This window comes from Myotis yumanensis, unplaced genomic scaffold, assembly GCF_028538775.1.
Source record: "Myotis yumanensis isolate MYYU_CA2020_CCGP unplaced genomic scaffold, mMyoYum1.0.hap1 SCAF_3, whole genome shotgun sequence".
In the NCBI taxonomy this organism is placed as follows: Eukaryota; Metazoa; Chordata; class Mammalia; order Chiroptera; family Vespertilionidae; genus Myotis; species Myotis yumanensis.
Genome location: NW_027223754.1, coordinates 193,181,421 through 193,201,142, shown reverse-complemented (window position 1 = coordinate 193,201,142; position 19,722 = coordinate 193,181,421). Strand labels below are relative to the sequence as shown.

Genomic DNA, 19,722 nt, shown 5'->3' with positions numbered 1-19,722 from the left:
TTTTGGAACACCTTATATTTCCTCCCATGTTCCCTCCTTGCTTTTCTGCCTCCCATTCCTCCTTCCTCCCTCCCTTCCTTCCTTCCTTCCTTCCTTCCTTCCTTCCTTCCTTCCTTCCTTCCTTCTTTCCTTCCTCCCTCCCTCCCTCCCTCCCTTCCTCCCTTCCTTCCTTTCATTTCTGTCCAATGAACTCAGGAACAGAAATTTCTCTGTCACTGGAGTGTCTTGTAGATGGTAAGATGTAGGAGGGAAGTGGACCCTGCCAGGGGTGGGGGTTAACACCAGGAGGATAAAGATGGAAGAGAAATAAAGTAGTTCCTGTATTCACTTCTCTATCTGATAGAAATAAGTCAGGAAGTCCTTGTGAGAGTAAAGCTTGGCCAGAAAGGGGCCTTTTTAGGTGCAAGGTCATGCACCTGGAGCAATCCCAGGGCAGTTGGATTTGGAACAGAGTGAGGATGGGGAATGATGTGGGAGTAGGCCTGGGCCAAAGTGAATGGGTGTAACTGAGTGTATGTGTGTATGAATTTGCATTGGTGGAGGAAGATGAACCCTGAAAATTAGCACTAAGGTGCCCCAGGTAGAGGGAGTTGTACAGCAGACACCAGGTTAGAGTGAGATTGAAAAGTGACTCAGGAGCATTTTTTAAAAATCAGCTTTTCTGTTTGTTTTTATATCCATATCCATTCAACAAATATTTACTGAATACCTACTGTGTGTCAGGTACTGTTCCTGGCTCTGAGATATAGTAGTAATACAGAGAAAAATAAAGCAAGGTAGAAGGGGGACAGAGGAACAAACAACTGGGAGGTAGTGGTGGCTTTTTAGAGTGACTAGGGAAGGCATCACATATCCTATATGATAAAAACCTAATATACTAAGTGTCTGATCGGCTGTTCAGCCAATCAAAGTGTAATATGCTAATATATGCTAAGGATGCTCAACCACTTGCTATGATGTGCACTGACCACCAGGGGGCAGATGCTCCAATTGGTAGGTTAGCTTGCTGCTGGGTCCGGCCAATCGGGACTGAGCGAGTCAGGCCGGACATGCCCTGGAGCCCTCCCATGGTCCCTCCCCAGCTGGCCAACTTCCTGTGTCACTCCTCTGCCCTGATCATGCCTGGCCTGAGGCCTTTCGCAATCCTGGACCCCTTGTGGGATATTGGAGATCCCACAGGCCAGGCCGAGGGACCCCACTGGTGCACTGGGCCTCTAGTAAGATGATAATTAAGTAGAGACCTAAACAAGAGGAGGGCTAGCTGAGGTGAGAACTTTCTAGGCAGATGAAACAATAAGTGCGAAGGCCCAGAGGCAGAAGTATGCTTAGTGTGTTCAACAAAGAAGCCAATGTGCCTAGACTGATGTGGAATAGGGAAGAGCAATAGTAAGAGACAAGGTCACAAAGAAAGAAAGGAGCCAGATCATGTGGAAGTTTGTAAGACCTACAAAAAGGATCAATGTGGCCATTATATGGAGGATAGACTGTTGGAGGACAACAGCAGCAATAGAAAGACCTATTCACATGCTGCTGTCATAATCCAGATGAGACATGATGGTGGCTTTGACTAGATTAGAAAAAATGGAGGTGATGGGAAGTGGTCATGTTCTAGATATATTTTGAAGATGGAACTAATGAAATTTGCTGATAGATGGATGAAGTGTGAGGGAGAGGCATCAAGGACTCCCAAGGTTTTTTGAAGTGGGTAACTGAATGAGAAATAAATTACTGGTCTGCTTGCTGCATTGTACTGAATATATACTGACAATGATTTGGGAATAGTATATTAAAATTGTGTCTGGTTGGAAGATCCTGACCATGTGGCTCCCTGGACAGTCTCACCTTTAAAAGCTAGTCACCAAGCAGGAGGAGATGTGGACAACAGGAATAAGTGAATTTCATACCTAGTTTGACCATAAGTTGTTAGCTGTTAGACCATCAGGGATAGATACCTTGCTAATGTTAATGGTTGGTATCAGCATTGGATTTTTTGGTTTTTTTTAATAATTTTATTTACTTTTTTTTTTAATTTGTTTTTTTAGTTAATCCTCACCTGAGGATATTTTTCCATTGATTTTTTTAGAGGGAGTGGAAGGGTGGGAAAGAGACAGAAAGAAATATATGAGAGAGACATTGATTGCCTCCCTACTCCCCCTCCCCCTCCAATGCCTGCAACCAAGGTATGTGCCCTTGACCTTGACCTAGAAAAAAGTCGAACCCAGGACCACTCAGTCCATGGACTACACTATCCACTGAGCCAAACCTAGGTTTGCATTGCATTGGAGTTTTAAGTCTTAAGAACTTCCTGCTGTTCTTTGATCATTTCAAGAAGACATCCTGAAGGAAGCAGGGCATCTTGTGATTAACATTAAGGGCATTAAGGATTCATTTCTGTGTCACCTGTTTGGTAGTTCATGTCAAAAAATATTTATTGAGCTTCTACTATGTGCCAGGCATAGTGCTAGGTGCTGGAGATAAAAAGACAAGACATAGCCCTAACCAGTTTGGTTCAGTGGATAGAGCATCGGCCTGTGGACTGAAAGGTCCCAGGTTCGATTCCAGTCAAAGGCACATGCCCGGGTTGCAGGCACATCCCCAGTAGGAGGTGTGCAGGAGGCGGCTGATCGATGTTTCTCTCTCATCAATGTTTCTAACTCTCTATCCCTCTCTGTAAAAAATCAATAAAATATATTTTTTTTAAAAAAAGACAAGACATAATCTCTGCCCAAGATCTCAACCCTTCAGTGTTGGCCCGTGGACTGAAGGGTCTTTGGCCAACATGGAATTAATTATTATCCAGTGAGGAAGTATGCAATAGATTTATTTTTTTTAATTGTATTAAATTTATTGAGGTGACATTAGTCAAGTGTACGATTCTACAATAATCATAATCTGTATATTGCATTGTTTATTCACCACCCAAAGTCAAATCTCCCTTTTGTCACCATATATTTGACTCCCTTTAGCCTTTGAAAGATGTATATAAAAAGGCCAAAACTGGTTCAAAAGAGGGAGTGAGTGACTTTGGGAGTGGAGCCCAGAGAGCATTCCAGGCAGAAGATGTGATCAATGTAAAGGCACAGAGGTATGCCTCATGTGGGAAGAACTATCAGGAGTAAAAAAAAAGCAGGGGGGCGGGGGGGAACAGGGGGTGCTGAAGCAAAACATTTGAGAAAACAGTGGTGAAACATGAGGTTAAGACGTTAAACCCTTAAAGGGACCAGATCTTTGGACTTTATCTGATAGTTTTTGTTTGTTTGTTTTGTTATTGTTGTTTGTTAACCCTCCCCTGAGGATATTTTCCCATTGATTTTTAGAGAGAGTGGGAGGGAGAGGGAGAGACAGAAACATTGAGGTGAGACATCCATTGGTTGCCTCCCACAGGAGTCCAGACCAGGGCCAAAGCCTGCAACAGAGGTACAGGAATCAAACCTGCAACCCTTCAGTCCGAAGCTCTATCCACTGAGCCAAACTGGCTAGGACTATCAAAGGGTTTTACATAGAGAAATTAAACAATCTGTATTTTAGGTAGAAAGACAGTTTATGCATTTTAGGAAACATTTTTGAGCTTCTACAATATGCCAGATAGGAAAGTAGGTGCTGAAGATACAAAAATTCTTACAATTGATTGAAAATCCTAATTAAGCTAAAAGTCAGCAAGTGATGTTGAGCCCCAGGGCAGACGCAGGAGTTAGCTTGGTAAGAAGAGGAAGTACTCAAGATAGCTTTATAAAGTGAAATGTGAAATGGTCCCATTTTACCAATCCTTTGAAAAAATTTTATTGAGCCAAAACCGGTTTGGCTCGGTGGATAGAGCATCGGCCTGCGGACTGAAGGGTCCCAGGTTCGATACCGGTCAAGGGCATATACCTTGGTTGCAGGCACATCCCCAGTAGGGGGTGTGCAGGAGGCAGCTGGTCGATGTTTCTCTCTCATCGATGTTTCTAACTCTCTATTCCTCTCCCTTCCTCTCTGTAAAAAATCAATAAAAATATATTTTAAAAAAATAAAAATAAAAAATTTTATTGATTTTAGAGGCGGGGGGGGGGGCTAGAAAGATAGAAACATGGATGAGAAACATCATCGATCAGCTGCCTTCTGCACACTCCCTACTGGGGATCGAGTCCACAATCTGAGCATGTGCCCTGACCAGGTTCTAGGTCAGTGGTGGTGAACCTATGACATGCGTGTCAGAGGTGACACGCGAACACACTTTTTTGGTTGATTTTTCTGTTAAATGGCATTTAAATATATAAAATAAATATCAAAAATAGAAGTCTTTGTTTTACTATGGTTGCAAATATCAAAAAATTTCTATATGAGACACGGCACCAGAGTTAAGTTAGGGTTTTTCAAAATGCTGACACGCAGAGCTCAAGAGGTTCGCCATCACTGTTCTAGGTAGATGTTCAACCACTGAGCCACTGGCTGGGCGTGAAGATGATTTCTTAAGTAATGCTCCTGGGGGCAATATACTCAAAGCCAGGATAAACTTAAGCCCTAACCGGTTTGTCTCAGTGGATAGCACACCAGCCTTCGGATTGAAGGGTCCCAGGTTCGATTCAGGTCAAGGGCGTGTACCTTGGTTCCCGGCACATACTCAGTAGGGAGTGTGCAAGAGGCAGCTGATTGATGTTTCTCTCTTATCGATGTTTCTAACTATCCCTCTCCCTTCCTCTCTGTAAAAAAATCAATAAAAAATATTTTTTAAAAAGTTAAGCTGGTTTAGGTCTCTCTCTAGTAGCGCATCTCAACTCTCCAGTGATTTGAGCTTTTTAAATATATATAGGTATAAAAAAAATCACACACACCAAAAAAAACAAAGGAATAGAAATGAGGTTATTGGAAGTGGGGATAAAAAGGTACAGTGAAGAGAGGGGAGGGCCAACTCTTCAAGTTTCTATCCAATGCCTTGAATAACTAGATCTTCCTCAGTACTTAACCAATCCGATAAATAGGCAAACGAAAACCAAATGCCAACAAGCAGGAAGCTGGAGAGGGGGAGGAAGTCACTTCTGAATGAGATGGACTGAACACTTACACACAGCGAGGGAAATGCCTGGGAGGTCAGGCCAGAGCTCATAGTGCCCCCTGCTTCCTGGGTTCATGCCTCCCCTGTTCTCACCTGGCCCCCCTTTTCCCACCCTCAGGAAATGTGTAAGAAGCACAGGTTCCCCCACTCAACTAGTGGGAAATTCTCAGCCGGACTGTGGAGTAACAACTCGGGGCAGACAAGCCTGCACGAGGCCTCAGTTCTCGGAAGGGAGCAGACGGCGAGCATCACCGAACACCGTCCGGCCCAGAGACCAGGTCCGGGTCCTCGCCCGGCCTCAAGGGCTGCGGGGTTGGCTCTCGGCAGCCCAGCCGGCCCCATCCACCCGTCTCACTTCTCGCTCCGTTATTTCGAAGCCAAGACGACAGGAGACTGGTCTGTCGTCCACGCAGACGGGGAAGGCTAAGGGATGCTTTTCCAATCGGGAAGGGATTGAGAGCCAGGCCTCCAGCTTCCTGGGTCTCTTTCCTGTGGTCCCTCGTGTCCAAACTCTCCGATTCTCCAGACACTCCCTCGGGCCTCGGGGCAGGGCTCCCATTCTCTGCCTCTCCATCTCCCTGGAATTTTCCACTGCAGCTGCCTCCGCTCCCAGACACCCCTCCCTGGGCAGCATTCCCGGCTCCCTCCGCCTCCCCTTCCTTCATCACACCTCATTCCCGCCCCTGGCCCTGAGGCCCCGCCCCCGGCCCGCTCGCTGCCCACACTAACCCCGGGGGTCCCGGTTAGAGGAAGGGGAGGCCAGGCCCTCACGGAGGAGCGAGAACGAGGGACCCCGGCTCTCTCCCGAGCGGGCAGAGAGGGCAGCGGAGGGGCTCCCCAGCGGCGCTGGTGTGGGGGGCGTGGCCCTCCTCAAATCCCCATATAAGGCAGGGCAAGCAGTTGGGCTCCTGGATTGGCTGATTCAAATGAGCATTCCACCTGGCAACAGGGTTTCTATTGGCTCTCAGGAAAAATAGGAGGAAGGTGGATGGAGGTTGTTGGTGGCGGGGATTGGAGGGGGGAGGGGAGTGGAGGTGACCGGAGTGGGGGCGGTTACCAGGGCAACAGGGTAAGAGCCCAGCAGGGTGTCCGAGACAGCAGGCGGGGCTGGGGTGGCGGAGGGGGTAGAGGAAGGAGGCGGGTGGGAGGGAGAGGAAAGAGACAGACGGGAAGGGGGGCGGGGGGGGGGCAAAGGGGGGGAGAAGGAGAAAAATGAAGCTAGAGAGTAGAGATGGAGAGGGTCAGAGATCGCTAAATACATCAGTAAATGAGTCAGAGAAGCAGATTGAGAGACGGAAAGATCTCAGAGAAAGATGGGTTCGGCAAGGAAAAACCTGGGTGGGGCTCCAAGATTTTTGAGGAGAAGGAGGCTGAGAAACAAGGGTCAGGAAGAGACATTGAGAGGTGTGCGCACCCACGGACCAGCAGATGGCTTAGTCAAGCCCTCAAATAATAAATGATCAGTGTGTATTTTGTATTAAGAAAATAAGAGTAATGGTAACGATAACCAAATATGGGAGCGCGCACACACCCAAGGTATCTTTTCCAAACCCTAACCTTCCACTCCATTTACGTTCCTGACCTTTAACACACCCCAGGCTCCTGTCCCTCCTGAAACCCTGAGCGTCTCAAAATGCCCCGAAGACACCGAGACTGGGGCCCGGGACTGAGGCTGTGGACCGGGGTGGGACCCAGACCTGGAGCCCCGGCAAAGGAGGCGCACAGGGTCCCGGAAAGCTGGGGAAGATGGCAGCGGAGGGGAGAGAAATGGACGGAAAGGGAAAACAAGGGCATGAAGAGGAGCCGAGGAGAATCCAAGGAGAGAGGGCCAGGGGGCAGACGAGACCAGGACAGCGGCGTCCGGGAAGGAGGGTGGAAGGGGCGCAGGGTGAGGTGCGAATGATGGAGAGAGAGGGGCTGGGCGCAGAGGAGTGGAGAGGAGCAGGAGGGCCCGGCGAAGTGAGACGGGAGAGGAAAGGAAACGGCCTCGACCCCGCGGGGCGGGAAGAGCCGGGAGGGTCACCGAAATCGGCCTCAGGCCGGACGGGGCACGCTGCCCGGTCCGCTCCCATCGCCACAGGCCACGCGGAGGCCCGAGGGCAGGGGAAGGCCAGCGCGGTGCGCAAGTGGCTCCCACCGCTTCCTCCTCGGGAGGCTTTTGGTTTCTCAAATACCTGCCCAGCTCCCCCTCTGCTCCCCACACCACCCGCTGGCAACATCTCGGGGTGGTTGTTTTTTTGGGGGGAAGGGGGGGAGGCCAGTGGGATCCTGGCCACCCCTCCAGCCCGCCCCCAAAAGACAGACTCCACATCCACAGGCGGAGGCCCCGCCCCGCAGGAACCCCACCCCTGCCCACCTCCGCGCCCCGCGCCTCCCGGCCCCTCCCGCCGCGCGCCCTCCCCTCGCTCTCATCCTCCCATCCCCACCTCTCCAACCTCCGCTTTCATCCTCCTCCCAGCTCCTCTCCTCCCCGCTCCCGCCGGCCCCACCCCTGGGAAGCCCCTCCCGTCGGGCAGCGCCGCCTTTATAAGCGGTTTCCCTGCCCGGGGGCGGCAGCGGCTGGTCGGTGGCAGCTCTGCGGGTGCGGGGGCGGCGAGGACCCAGCGACCGCGGCCGGAGCGCGCCAGCCACCGCCCGCACCGCCCTTCCGCCCGCTCTCCGGACGGCCGCAGCCCTGCGGGTCTCCGCGCCGGACCCACCCCCGCCCCATCCCGCGCGCCTCTGCCGCCTCTTCCAGAGCCCCAGCCCGCCGAGCGGCCGCCGCTGCCGCTGCCGCTGTCGCCGCCGCCGCCGCCACCGCGCCAGGTTCCGGCCGCGGCCACCCTCCGCCGTCCAGGGCCCCTCCGTCCCGACCCCGGGACCCCGGCTCCCCGCCAGCCCCGGCCCCGGCACCATGTCGGAGAAGAGCGTGGAGGCAGCGGCCGAGCTGAGCGCCAAGGTACGGGCGGGGACGGCCGCCACCCGGACCCGCGCGACCCCCGGACTCGGCGCGGCCACGCGCCCCCGGCCGCCCCCGACGGCCCCACGCTGCCCCGGCGCCGGAGCCCGGCCGACCCTTCTCCGCCCTCCCCCCGCTCCCGGCCTGGCGCTGCCTCCCCGGCGCGGCGTGCCGCCCGCCAGCGCCCTCTAGCTTCCCGGCCCGCTCGGGCCCCGGCGCCGTCTCCACCCCTCTCCGGCCCGGCCCGGCCCGCACGCCCCGGCCCCGGCCCGTTCCCGTCGGAGCCCTGCACGCGCGGCCCACTCCGCCTGCCCCCTCCCCGCGCCCCGGCCCCGGCCCCGGCCCCCCGGGGTGTCAATTGACTTCACCTCCCGGGCTGCGCGGCGTGAGACCCTCCGGTGTAAACAGGACTCTCCCCGGAGGCCGCTCCTCGGCCCCTCCCCTCGAGGCCGCCTGCTGCCTGCTCCTCTCCTTGCACAGCCACTGCCTCTATTTTCTCGTTTCCCTCCGATCTTGCCGGCTGCATCCTTTCCTTTGCCTGTGGCCGTCAGCTTTTCTCTCCGTAGAACCTTTTCAGCCCCCCCCCTCCACACACACACACACACACACTCGATAAAGAACCCCGAGTCCCTAAAAACCACAAGCGGGATAGGAATAGCCTTCGAAAAAGCCTCTGCTCAGCATTGCACCGCCTTGCATGGAGCCGTCCTTGCTCTCGTCAGCTCCCTTCCCTGGCCCCTCCGTTTGCCCTTGCCTCTCTTCCAGCCTTTAATTTCTCCAGGGAACTGGCTGAGGATTGCTTTGGGCAATTAATTCGGCCAGGGCTTGGGGGCTGGGAGCCCGACCTTGGGAGTGGAGGGTGGCTGAGGAGGTCACGGGGGCCTCCTGATGGCCTGTGAAGCGGGAAGGAGGGACCCCGTGGGATTACAGGCCGTGGAAGAGGGGGGCTGTGTGCGAGATCTGGCAAGGTGTGGTGGCACGTGACTTCACTGAGTAGGTGTCTTTGTATGTCTGAAATTCAGCGAGTGTGTGGGACTGCCTGTGTCAGTTACATGTGTGCATGTGGAGGCCTGGAGCCGTGTTGCTGGTTTGTGCGTGCCCAGGACGCCACCGTGCTCTGGGGCTGTCTGTCTCAGGAGGGTGCCAGAAGACCAAACACAGGCCATGTGTCTCCTCTGAAGCTGTGTGTGTGAACTGGTGTCAGCCCGTGTCAGCGTGTGCCCGTGTTGAGTAAATGGGCCAGAGGGCTGCTTAGCACAGACCTGGGTCATACCCTCCTGGAAAGGGGATCATGGAAGGACAGTGACCAGAAGGACAGAGCAGGGAGGAGAGGGCCCGGCCCCTTGGACTTTGGTCTCTGGTAATGTCCCTCCCCTCTTAAGCCCAGATGGGAAACTCAGGCCAGGGGCACACAGACTTGGTGCTAGGGCCCAGAGAGAAGCTCATGAGCCTCGGCCGCTCTCCAGGCCCAGGATGGAGGAGCAAGCCCACCAGGTAGTAGAAACACCATACTGCCCCGGCCGGATAGCCCAGCTGGTTAGAGCGTCGTGCCAGGGTTTGATCCCTGGTCGGGACACATCCAAGAATTAACCAATGAATGCATAAATAAGTGGATCAACAAATCAATGTCTCTCTAGCTCATCAAAAATAAATTTGAAAAAAAAGAAAGAAATGCCATACCGACCATGTGGCAAAGAAATGAGGACAGCCAAGTGACATGAGGAAACCTAGCTGGAGTGAGAGGGTCAAGCATTCTCCCTTCCCTGAAAGGGAGAAGGGAATTGAGTGTCCCTCCAGGCCAACCACTGACACCAGCCCGTACCCCCTCCTATCCCAGTACAGTTCCAGAAAGGACACACCCTCCCAGGTTGATCTACTCACGCAGAAAACTTCCATCCACACGGAATCAGATACACAGAGTTGCACACCAATGCCAGATCTGATCATAAGGAGACACTCGTTCAGGGCCTGCCAAGGGTGGGGTGGGAAGAGGAGGGATCAAAATTGGAAGGGCAGGTGTGTCTAGAGAAGGGGGACTCTCAGGAGCATCTCCCTCTGCCACATCAGAAAAGGACATTAGGGTGTGCCTGCTAAGATCTTGGGGTGAAGAAGAGGGGCAGTGCAAGTGCAGAGGGGGTGGCCTCCAGACATGTACTTCCCCATCTGTATTTCTGTCCCACCCCAGACACAGAACTTGTCTCTCTCATTTCATCTCCATGTCCCACATTCTCCCATGTTTGTTTTATCCTACTTGACCTACATCCCCTGGAAGTAGTTATTTCTACCCTCCTACCACACCGTGCACACACCACAGGCCTTAGGGAGGTGGAAACTACTACTTGAACTTTTTTTTTCCCAGAGAGAGGGGAGTGGGAAAAAGTGAGAGGGGGTGCCAGGAATTGGGCTAGAGTGCTCTCCCTATTCCTGTGGTGTTTGCCCAAGTAGGAGCCTGAGGATTCTGGGGACAGACACACAGACAGGGAAACAAAGGCTTTGGTAGCTGGGGGGAAGCTGGGAGGGATGCCCAGGAAAGAGTACCAGGAAAAGGCCCTAGGGGTAGACAAAAGGCAGAGCTGGGCAGGCAGTGGGAGGGGGTGGGGCATCAGGGCTGTGAGCAGATGGAGGGGATTTGCTTTGCTGAGCTGAACTCTGCAGCCAGTGAGGTTTGGAAGAACTTGATGGGGATGGTGAGCAGTTACCTTGGCCACCTAGTTCTCTTTCCTCATCACTTTTCATCTTCTCTGAGACGGGAAGAAAGTGTCTGATCTCAGCCCTGTTGTGGCCTTTAAGGCCCCTGCGACCTCTGTTCTGACTCTAAACTGCTGTCACTACCTTCTCTATTTCACACTCTCCTCTAAGCTCACTGCAGAGGGAGAACCAGGGCTAGAGGGACTTCAGGGCTGCAGATGCTTTCTGGTGAGAGAAAGGTGACCTCTTTCTCTCTTGCAGGACCTGAAGGAGAAGAAAGAGAAGGTGGAGGAGAAGGCAAGCCGGAAAGAGCGGAAGAAAGAAGTGGTGGAGGTGCTGAGGGTCAGGGTTGGGGGTTGTGCCCACCTTGCCCCACCCTTCCGGCCCTCCCAGTGCCCCTGGCCGCTGGTGGTGATGGTATGGGAGGCAAACAGCTAGCCTGACACTGCTCTCTCCTCTGGTCCCCAAAGGAGGAGGAGAATGGAGCTGAGGAGGAAGAAGAAGAAACCGCTGAGGACGGAGAGGAGGAGGATGAAGGAGAAGAAGAAGGTGGGGAGGGGCAAGGAACAGAGTCAGGGTGGGCTTGAAGACCTGATGTAGGGCTGAGGGCGACCACTGGGGCCTGCTGGGGCTCCCTGCCTCCCCAATGACCCATTTCTGGCTCCTCAGATGAGGAAGAAGAAGATGATGACGACGAGGGGCCGGCGCTGAAGAGAGCTGCTGAAGAGGAGGTTTGGGCTGGGTTGTGGGGCCTGAGGGGCTGTCAGGGATGCAGCAGGGGCTGGGAGCCCTTTGGATTTGGACCCAGAACCCTGTGGTGCATGGGCGGGTGCTGGAGCAGGGCAGGGACGGGGAAGTCCCTCTCCCATTTACCAGCTCTTTCCCTCTCCACAGGATGAAGCTGATCCCAAGCGGCAGAAGACAGAAAATGGGGCATCGGCATGAGCCCCCTGCCAATGGGCTGGGGAAGGAGGCCCCTCAAGGCCTGGAGATGGGGGCAGGAACAGTCAGTGCAGCCACCTTCACCTGATTCCTTGCTCTGGGCCCTGCATCAGAGCTGCCACCCTCTTTCTCCCCAGCCTTCTCATGTCCACCTCTCCAGACACTGCCCTTCCATCCTCACTCTGCCATTGTTCCACCTCCTGACCTGTTCCATCTGAGCTCCCCAGCTGGTCCCCAATTGCTCCCTTTCCCTCTTCTTTCTCTCTTCCTCACTCCCACTCCTCCTCCGATAGCTTCTCCTTCGGAACCTCTGCATCCTAGCCTTCTGTCCTGCCCATCCCTACCCTGCCTGATCCCTGGGTCTCCTTCAGATCCCCTTCTCTCAGACAGCGCCAGGCCGGGGTGGGGCCAGGGTTGGGACCAAGCCCCACAGCTGCCCCCCTCTCCTCCCCTTTTTGTATAATTTAATAAAGAAATGGTCGCGCTTCTGTTTTTAACCTGTCTCCTGCTTTCCCAGGGCAGAGGGAGGAGGGTGGCTGTGTCACATTCTGTTAGGACCGTTCCCTTCTATTAAAAAGTGCCCTCCTATTACCACCACGAAGGAAGACAAGGTCAGCACTTTCAGGGTGGACACGGAGACGGCTTCTTTGAGAACTGACTGTTGTCCTGATTTTGGATTCTTGGGGAATTCCTCCCCAGCAATACACGCACACTTCCCTGCTAGCCCACACCAGGTCTAGACACTGCTGAGCCCAGTGGAAAGCTACCAGCCTTATTGTGCTGAACCAGGCAGAGACGGCCTCAGAAACAGGAAGTCCCACCCCTGCAGTGGGAGAAGGCTGGAGGCCTGGGTCTCAATTACCTGGGACCTGGAGTGAGTTAGTTGCCTCTGCCTGGCACTGAGGTGTGAGTACCTGGTTAAGTAGAGAACTCCAGGGCCTCTTGTACCCAGGCTGGCTGCAAGTTCTTGGCACCCGCCCTCCATCACTCCCTGCTGGGCTCCTCAGGCTGGGACAGGTGGGAAGCAAGGGTTTCAACTTCCCTAGTACTTCTGCCTCAGTTTTTCTAGGGTTTGGTCTCTGTTGCAGGATTTCTGTGTTTTGCCATATCACCCTTGCCAATCTAGAACCTCTAGGTTGGGAGCAGGGGTCTGAGCTGGGGCAGGTGCGTGTGACTTATTAACACCACCAGCTTGTTAAAGATCCACACTTCACCCACGGTCAGGACTACACACAGCTTTTGTCTTCATACTCCGTAACTGACCTTGCCACATTATTTTGTCTCTGAGCCTGCCTCAGTTTTCTTATCTGTACAATGGGGATAACATTAGGTTTCATGAGTTGCTGTATATAGTGTCCAAAACTGCTTAGCCCATACTGAAAGCTCATAGCTATTTGGGCTTGAGGCGCCCTTTTCCAGGCCTATCTTTTAAGGTCCGATAAACCTTCCTGTCTACCTTATTCCCAAGAATGATTGGGTGGGTGGGGGAGGCAGGTCTAGAGCGGTAATGACGTTCTGGGAGGTTAAAGGAGTGAGGGAGGGGATGAGTACCAAAGAAAGGGCTGGCCAGGAAGAAAGTGTGACTGTTGGAACTGATGGGGGAAACAGTTTACAGCTTGTAGAGAAGGGCAGAAGGTCCTGGGAAAGGGAATAGTCAGGAGGGTGGGGGAGGGCGTGGAGGAGGTGGTGGGGACACCCAGGACTGAGGAAATAAACAAGGGGAGCGCCAGCCACCACAGGGGTGGAGGGTAATGCTGCTGGGAATCAGCCCCCTCAGACTTTCCACTGCGAAGCGAAACCGTGAGCCCTGGGGTGTGTGGGGGGGGCAACGCAGAGGGGAAGTGGGGAAGGTGAAGGGAAGGCAGAAGGACAGGGGCAAGGGCCCTGGGAACAGACGGGCCTCCCAGCTCAAGACATCCACCTTGCCTCTGCTCTGCTCTCTGCCACTGCCCTGCCCCATTACCTAGGACTCCCCCCCACCCCCCCTACCTTTCTCCCTCCCCTCCCCAGCCCGTGGCTGCCTGACCTGGCCAGCTTTCCTCTGGATTCCAGCCTCTGGGCATTGGTTCCTCCTCTCTCCCTCCAGGTCTCTGTCCCTGTCCCTCTTCTCGTAGGTTCCTTTCCTCCACCCTCCACCTTGCAGAACCTCTCTTTTGTCAGGCTGTCTCTCCCTCCTTCTTGACCTCTTCCCTTTGGAGGGCTCCTCCCGGCCCAGACCTAAGGGGAGATGGGGGAAGCCCAGTTCCTGTTCTTGGTGCTTCTGCCCTTGCTGTGGGTGGCTCCAGGTAAGATGGGGATGACGCTGTGAGAGGGTTGACCCAGACCCACAGGAGGGGGTCAGCAGGGATCTCCGGATGACTACACAGAAGCCAGGGTTCGTAGTTTGGGTGGATTTTTCTCAAGCCTTGCTTGGGGGCAGTCCTTCAGCCCCAAAGCCTCCCATCAGGCTCCCCGTTGGCAGGAAAAGGGCAGAACCCTGGTCTTCCTCAGGCTCCTTCTCTACTCCTAAGTCTCTTGGCTCATGGTCCCTCCCTTTGGCCTCTCTTTTCCTCCCCAGTGGAGGCACCAGGGCCCCGGACCTCTGTCCGGGAGGTGTGGGCCCAGGAGGGGGCTCCTGCCCAGCTCCCCTGCAGCCCCACAATCCCCCTCCAGGATCTCAGCCTTCGAATAGGAGGGGTTACCTGGCAGCATCTACCAGACAGGTATGCACCCCAAACTTGGGCAACAGAACTCCCAAATCCGAGGTCCAAGCCGGCCCTCGGTCCCCTCCCGGGAGCTGTCAGTCCCTCTGAAGCCAGTGGCCTGCCTCCCCGGCCACCATGCACCCTAGTTCCTTCCTCATCCAGGCAGCCCGTAGGTTGCCAGCAGGGGATGGTGCTGGCCCAGTGCGAGGGCGGACACGGGGGCCGTTAATGGTCAAGAGATCTGCCCTTTGGGTGGGCCTTCCTTATCCTAGGAGTGTGGCGGGACTGCATCTCTCTTTCCGTTTAATGTCTCCATCTCTCTCTCCCGCTCCCAGCCCGCCCCCAGCCCGGAGCGCCCCCTACACCGTGCTGAGGCTGGCGCCCGGGGGCCTGCGCAGCGGGCGGCCGCCCCTGCAGCCCCGCGTGCAGCTGGAAGAGCGGGGCCTCCGGCGCGGCGACTTCTCGCTTTGGCTGCGCCCAGCCCGACGCGCGGACGCGGGCCAGTACCGCGCCGCCGTGAACCTCCGGGACCGGGACCGCGCCCTCACCTGCCGCCTCCATCTGCGCGTGGGCCAGGCCTCCAGTAGGTGGGGGCGGGGCGAGGGGCGCCGGGCTGGGAGGAGGGCGCCGCGTTCCAGACGCCGCCGTCCGGAGGCAGGAAGGGCTGGGCCGAGGCTGCGCTTCTAAGGATGCGCCCTGGGCCCTGCCGGCGAGCCCCCAGAAGGGTAGCGGAAGAGGGTGGGGAACCAGATCGCGAAGTGGAAGGTGCCCCCAGAAAAGCACGTGTGGGGGAGGAGGGCTCTTTGGAGAGATTATATCACCCCTTGCGCTCCCCTTCCCCCACCCGCCGTGGGAGTGCCAGGGTGGAGGAGGGGAGGCACCCCTGGGGAGGGTGGGGAGAGGGAGGGTGCCGGCTAGAGTGATTCATTTCAGACATCTGTGGCTCAGGAGGTGGGCTGAGTGGGGATCCTCGGGCAAGGAAGGCCTGGTGAAAGGGAAGACCAAGCCAAGTACACTTGGAGGCTGGAATCTCTGGGCATCCATTTTAAGCACTTCCAGGTGCCAGGCACTGAGCTGGGAGCGGGGAGCGCCAGGGGAGAAGACAAAGAAATTTACATGGTGGTGCCTAGAGCTCCCAGCCTAGTTGGCCTGCTGTGTTGGGAAAGTGTTTGCCTGGGGCTGATCCACCCTTCCAACCTTCTTTATCCGTGTGCAGTGACCGCCAGTCCCCAAGGGCCTCTCAGGACCTCGGATTGGGTCGTCCTGAACTGCTCCTTCAGCCGCCCTGACTTCCCGGCCTCTGTGCAGTGGTTCCGGGGCCCAGGCAGAGTCCCTGTTCAGAAGTCTCCCCATCACCACTTAGATGGGAGCTTCCTCTTCCTGCCCAAAGTCAGCCCCGTAGACTCTGGGCTCTGGGGCTGCATCCTCACCTACAGAGATGGCTTCAGTGTCTCCAGCGCCTACAACCTCACTGTTCTGGGTAACGCCTCCCGTCCGCCTTCACCCGTGACCTCAATGCCTTGCTGCCCTCTTCCCATCTCCTCCTGACTTGCGGGTCCCCACAGTAGGTCCTCAGCAGCTTACACAACCTGTGATTATTCTGGGCCTCACCGTCCGGTTTCTTCCTTTCTCCTGTTGCAGCCTTTCAGCTGCCTTCTCCCATTGTAGACTTTCCTTGGGCCACCCAGCCACAATGGCCAGCCTTTGGTTTCCTGCTGGCCCACTCCCATCCCGGGTTTCTGAGCCTCTTTGGTTCTTCCACCTTATTCTACTTAGCACTCTTCAGAGCCGGACCACCTCCTTTGCTCCTGCACTTTTCTGCCTCTCTTCCCTTCAGATCCAGTGTCCCAGCCCCTCTGCCACCTCCCCCTCTCTGCTTTAACGTTGGGTTTCCTTTTCTCTCCAGATCCGGAGCCTCCAGTCCCTCAGACAGTGTATGCAGGAGCAGGTTCCCGGGTGGAGCTGCCCTGCTCCCTGCCTCCTGGTGTAGGCACCGGGTCTTTTCTCACTGCCAAGTGGGCCCCTCCTGGGGGAGGCCCTGACCTGCTGGTGACTGGAGACAATGGCAACTTTACCCTTCAACTGGAGGCTGTGAGCCAGGCCCAGGCTGGGACCTACACCTGCCGCATCCATCTGCAGGGGCAGCAGCTCATTACCACCGTCACTTTGGCAGTCATCACAGGTCAGGCCTGTGTGGGAAAGGAGTAGCTCCCAACCCAGAGGAGCTGGACAGGGAGGGATGCCTGGCTGGGCAAATACTGGCAAAGCCACCTCATGATGCCAGGCCATAGGCACAATTTCCAGAGGCTGCCCCTCGAGGCCTCTTCTTTTCTCGCCCCCACATATAAAAACTGAAACTAAAAATCTCCCCTGAGTCACTAGATGCATGTTCCACTCTTCTCTAAGGGGATCCCCTGCTCTGAATTGAGGGGGGGAGGGTCTGAGAAGTTAGAAGGAGAAGCGGTAAAAGTTTGAATGGTTCCAAAGGGGTGGACTATATTTCTAGAATCCTTGTCTCACTTTGGGGCCAGGGCTTGGGTTAAAGTTGCAGGAAGTGGCCTGGATTTGGGAGGAGTTAATACATCAGTTCCTTGGTCAGCAAATATTTACTGATCATGGGCTTTTCAAGACAGTGTAAAACAAACACATTAAAAAAAAAAACACCTCAAAATATGTTGATTGATTGGTTATTCAATCAATTACCAGTGGTGGTTACTTGACTGTGTCTGCAGTACTAACCTGTGGAAACTAAATAATAGCACCACATAGTAGGTGCTTAATGAATATAGTTGAATGAATAAGTGATTATGCTAGCAAATAATACATCCCCTGCCTGCCAGTGCTGAATTTCCATATACTTCCTGGAAATTTCTAGCTAGATCTCAGCCTCACTCTGAACCCCATCTTTTCCTCATGCTAAGTCTTGCTGACTTAGCCTTTTTGTCAATAACGCCATTTGCATCCCACTTACCCTGAAACCTGGCTTTCTCCTTCCCTCATGTCCAGTCAGTTGCCGAAGCCTACCAATTCTTTCTGTCTAAGGTTTTCTTGAGGGCCCGTTGTTTTGTGTCAGTTTCCCATGCTATCTCATGACAATTCAACGCGAGATGCTTTATAGAGGAGGAACATCCCCAAAGTCACACCCCGGGGAAGTGTCAGACTCAGGGTCTGTACTCAGCTGTCTGTGTCACCAAATCTTCAGGTCCCTGTGCACCATCTGTCTCCTCCTACTCACCCTGTCTCTCACCGTTCAGCTTTGAGATGCTCTGTCTCTAGGTCAGTTGGTCAGTTCACCCTTCTCCAAACATCCAGGAAGTGGGCAAGTTCATTCAGGGGGCACCTCAAGGCGGGGGCACTGATGTGTGGTTCAAATTATGAAAGCAGGAACAGTGCAAAGTATATTGGGGGCCAACTCACCTAACAGATATTGAGGGTTTGAGCATTTGAGTGGTAGTAATGTAAACGAGTCTGAAATAATATTCGTTATGGGATCCTTCTGGCCCCGTTTGAGTTTGAACAGTCCCCTGAAGGCAACAGGGAGCCGGGGAAGTTTTTGAGCAGCGGAGTGATCTGACCAGAACTTTGTCTTCATAAGATTACTTTGGCCATGACCCTGGTCTCCTCCCCTCAGCCTCACCCAATCAGAGCCCAGGGGAGTGCAGTGTGCCTGAGACTTGGGAGTTCATCCTATGGTGTCAAGTAAGGGGGCCGGGGACTCAAAAGATCTCTTCCCTCTAATGTTTTCAGTGACTCCCAAATCCTCCGGGTTACCTGGCAACCTGAGAAAACTTCTTTGTGAGGTGACGCCGGCATCTGGACAGGAGCGCTTTGTGTGGCGCCGCCGGGACAAGTCTTCGAGGAGTTCCCCAGGACCCTTGCTGGAGGTGCAGGAGGCCAGCCTCCTCTCCCAGCCCTGGCAGTGCCATCTGTACCGGGGGGAGAGGCTTCTGGGAACAGCGGTCTACTTCACGGAGCTGCCTGGCTCAGGTCTGAGACCCCGCAACACGGGGTCCCCAACTCCAGACCAGTCATCTTGATCCCACTTGCAGACCTCCTCCCCACCCCTCCCAGCTCTTTCTTTTCCAATCAGGGCCCTGACTTCCAGCTCTTGTCTAGTCCTGACCCTCTCCTGCCAGGAATTAGTTGAATGATCCTGGACGAGTCCCTTAAACTCTTTGGGCCTCGTGGTCTGCGTCTGTGAAATGTGAGGGTGTGGCCAAACGTCCTTTCAGTCGTGACTCTATGCCCAATCCTGTACTTCTCCTTAGGTGCCCAGCGCTCCGAGAGAGCCCCAGGAGCCCTGAAGACAGGCCACCTCCCTCTCCTTATCACCCTCGGTGTCCTCCTCCTGCTCCTTTTGGCGGCTGGAGCCTTTGGCTTTCACCTTTGGAGAAGACCGGTGAGCCAGGGACTCCCCTCCCTTTGCCACTGGTTTCCCTTCTCCCCAGTCCTCCGTGCTGTCTGGCACCACCTCCTCAGCAAAGGTGACTAAGGTGGGGCCTGAAGTTGCCTTTACAACCCCTTCCTCATAGGCCTCTGCACTCCAGGGACCCCTTGTGCCTGAAGAATGCAGGGGAGGCTTGAAGGGGCCGAGAAAAGGCCTGGGACCACATGGCGAGGGCAGGGGTGGAGAAAGAATAGATGGACCCAGTAGCCTCCTCACTCCCTTTCTCTTCGTCCTTTTCTTTCTCTCACCCTCCATGTCTTCCCACAGTGGCGGCCAAGAAGATTCTCTGCTTTAGAGCATGGGATCCACCCACCTCAGGCTCAGAGCAAGATAGAGGATCTGGAGCAAGAACCAGAGCCGGAGCTGGAGCCACAGCCACAGCCACAGCCACAGCCACAGCCACAGCAGCCCTGACCTGGAGCTGAGGCAGCCAGTGGATCTCCGTAGCTCAGTACAAATAAACTCCCATCAGCAGCAAGCCTGAGTCTGGCTCCTTCTTGTCCAGGGAAGAGTCTTGTCTCTCCCCAACCTCTGGGGCCTCCCTTCTCCCACTCCAGCCTTTCAACCTACTCTCCCCCCTGCCCCCCTCCCCGCCAGGCTCGCTTATCTTCCCCTTTCTGTTCCTTGCTTCTCAGTGATTCTTTTTTTTTTTTTTTTTTCCTTTCTTTTTAAAAATTTTATTTATTTATTTTTTAAAATTCTTTATTGTTTGAAGTATTACATGAGTCTACTCCGCCCCCCCCCCCCCCCCCCCCGCCCCGCCATTGACCTATCTTTCCTTTCTTTCCACTGCTTATTCCTCAACTGTCAGTGATTCTTTTCTCCTTAGTCTCTTTCTTACTATCTCTTATGGGGAGTAATTTTTCTAAAGCTCCAAAAAGCCCTCACCCCTTACTTCAACAGTCCTTTCCTGCCTTTGGCTATCGTGCTGGCTGCCCTGGTTTCCTTTATATTTTTATTCCTCTGGCCCACCCCACCCCATCCCACATTC

The 19,722-nt window shown here is 54.7% G+C and overlaps 2 protein-coding genes across 2 annotated transcripts; both read left to right on the top strand.

Moving 5' to 3' along the window:
• The first annotated feature begins 7,580 nt into the window (after positions 1 to 7,580).
• Positions 7,581 to 12,097, top strand: PTMS (parathymosin). The gene is made up of 5 exons (XM_070410772.1): positions 7,581 to 7,970; positions 10,920 to 10,991; positions 11,129 to 11,207; positions 11,328 to 11,389; positions 11,553 to 12,097. Exons 1-5 carry the CDS (start codon positions 7,926 to 7,928, stop codon positions 11,601 to 11,603), a joined length of 309 nt encoding a protein of 102 aa, XP_070266873.1. The 5' UTR covers positions 7,581 to 7,925; the 3' UTR covers positions 11,604 to 12,097.
• A 1,265-nt stretch (positions 12,098 to 13,362) lies between these two features.
• On the top strand, positions 13,363 to 19,200 carry LAG3 (lymphocyte activating 3). Its single transcript, XM_070407922.1, has 8 exons — positions 13,363 to 13,885; positions 14,158 to 14,302; positions 14,620 to 14,867; positions 15,501 to 15,764; positions 16,191 to 16,466; positions 18,032 to 18,271; positions 18,553 to 18,683; positions 18,999 to 19,200. The coding sequence occupies exons 1-8, from the start codon at positions 13,828 to 13,830 to the stop codon at positions 19,143 to 19,145; spliced, it is 1,509 nt and encodes a 502-aa protein (XP_070264023.1). The 5' UTR covers positions 13,363 to 13,827; the 3' UTR covers positions 19,146 to 19,200.
• Positions 19,201 to 19,722: the final 522 nt, after the last annotated feature.

Excerpts from the sequence above, each read along its gene's own strand:
- PTMS (XM_070410772.1), top strand. The coding sequence starts at position 7,926 with ATGTCGGAGAAGAGCGTGGAGGCAGCGGCCGAGCTGAGCGCCAAG. Across the intron at positions 11,208-11,327 it reads GGATGAAGGAGAAGAAGAAG|ATGAGGAAGAAGAAGATGAT; the intron begins GTGGGGAGGGGC and ends CTGGCTCCTCAG. Across the intron at positions 11,390-11,552 it reads AGAGAGCTGCTGAAGAGGAG|GATGAAGCTGATCCCAAGCG; the intron begins GTTTGGGCTGGG and ends CCCTCTCCACAG.
- LAG3 (XM_070407922.1), top strand. The coding sequence starts at position 13,828 with ATGGGGGAAGCCCAGTTCCTGTTCTTGGTGCTTCTGCCCTTGCTGTGG. Across the intron at positions 13,886-14,157 it reads CTTGCTGTGGGTGGCTCCAG|TGGAGGCACCAGGGCCCCGG; the intron begins GTAAGATGGGGA and ends TTTCCTCCCCAG. Across the intron at positions 15,765-16,190 it reads CTACAACCTCACTGTTCTGG|ATCCGGAGCCTCCAGTCCCT; the intron begins GTAACGCCTCCC and ends TTTTCTCTCCAG.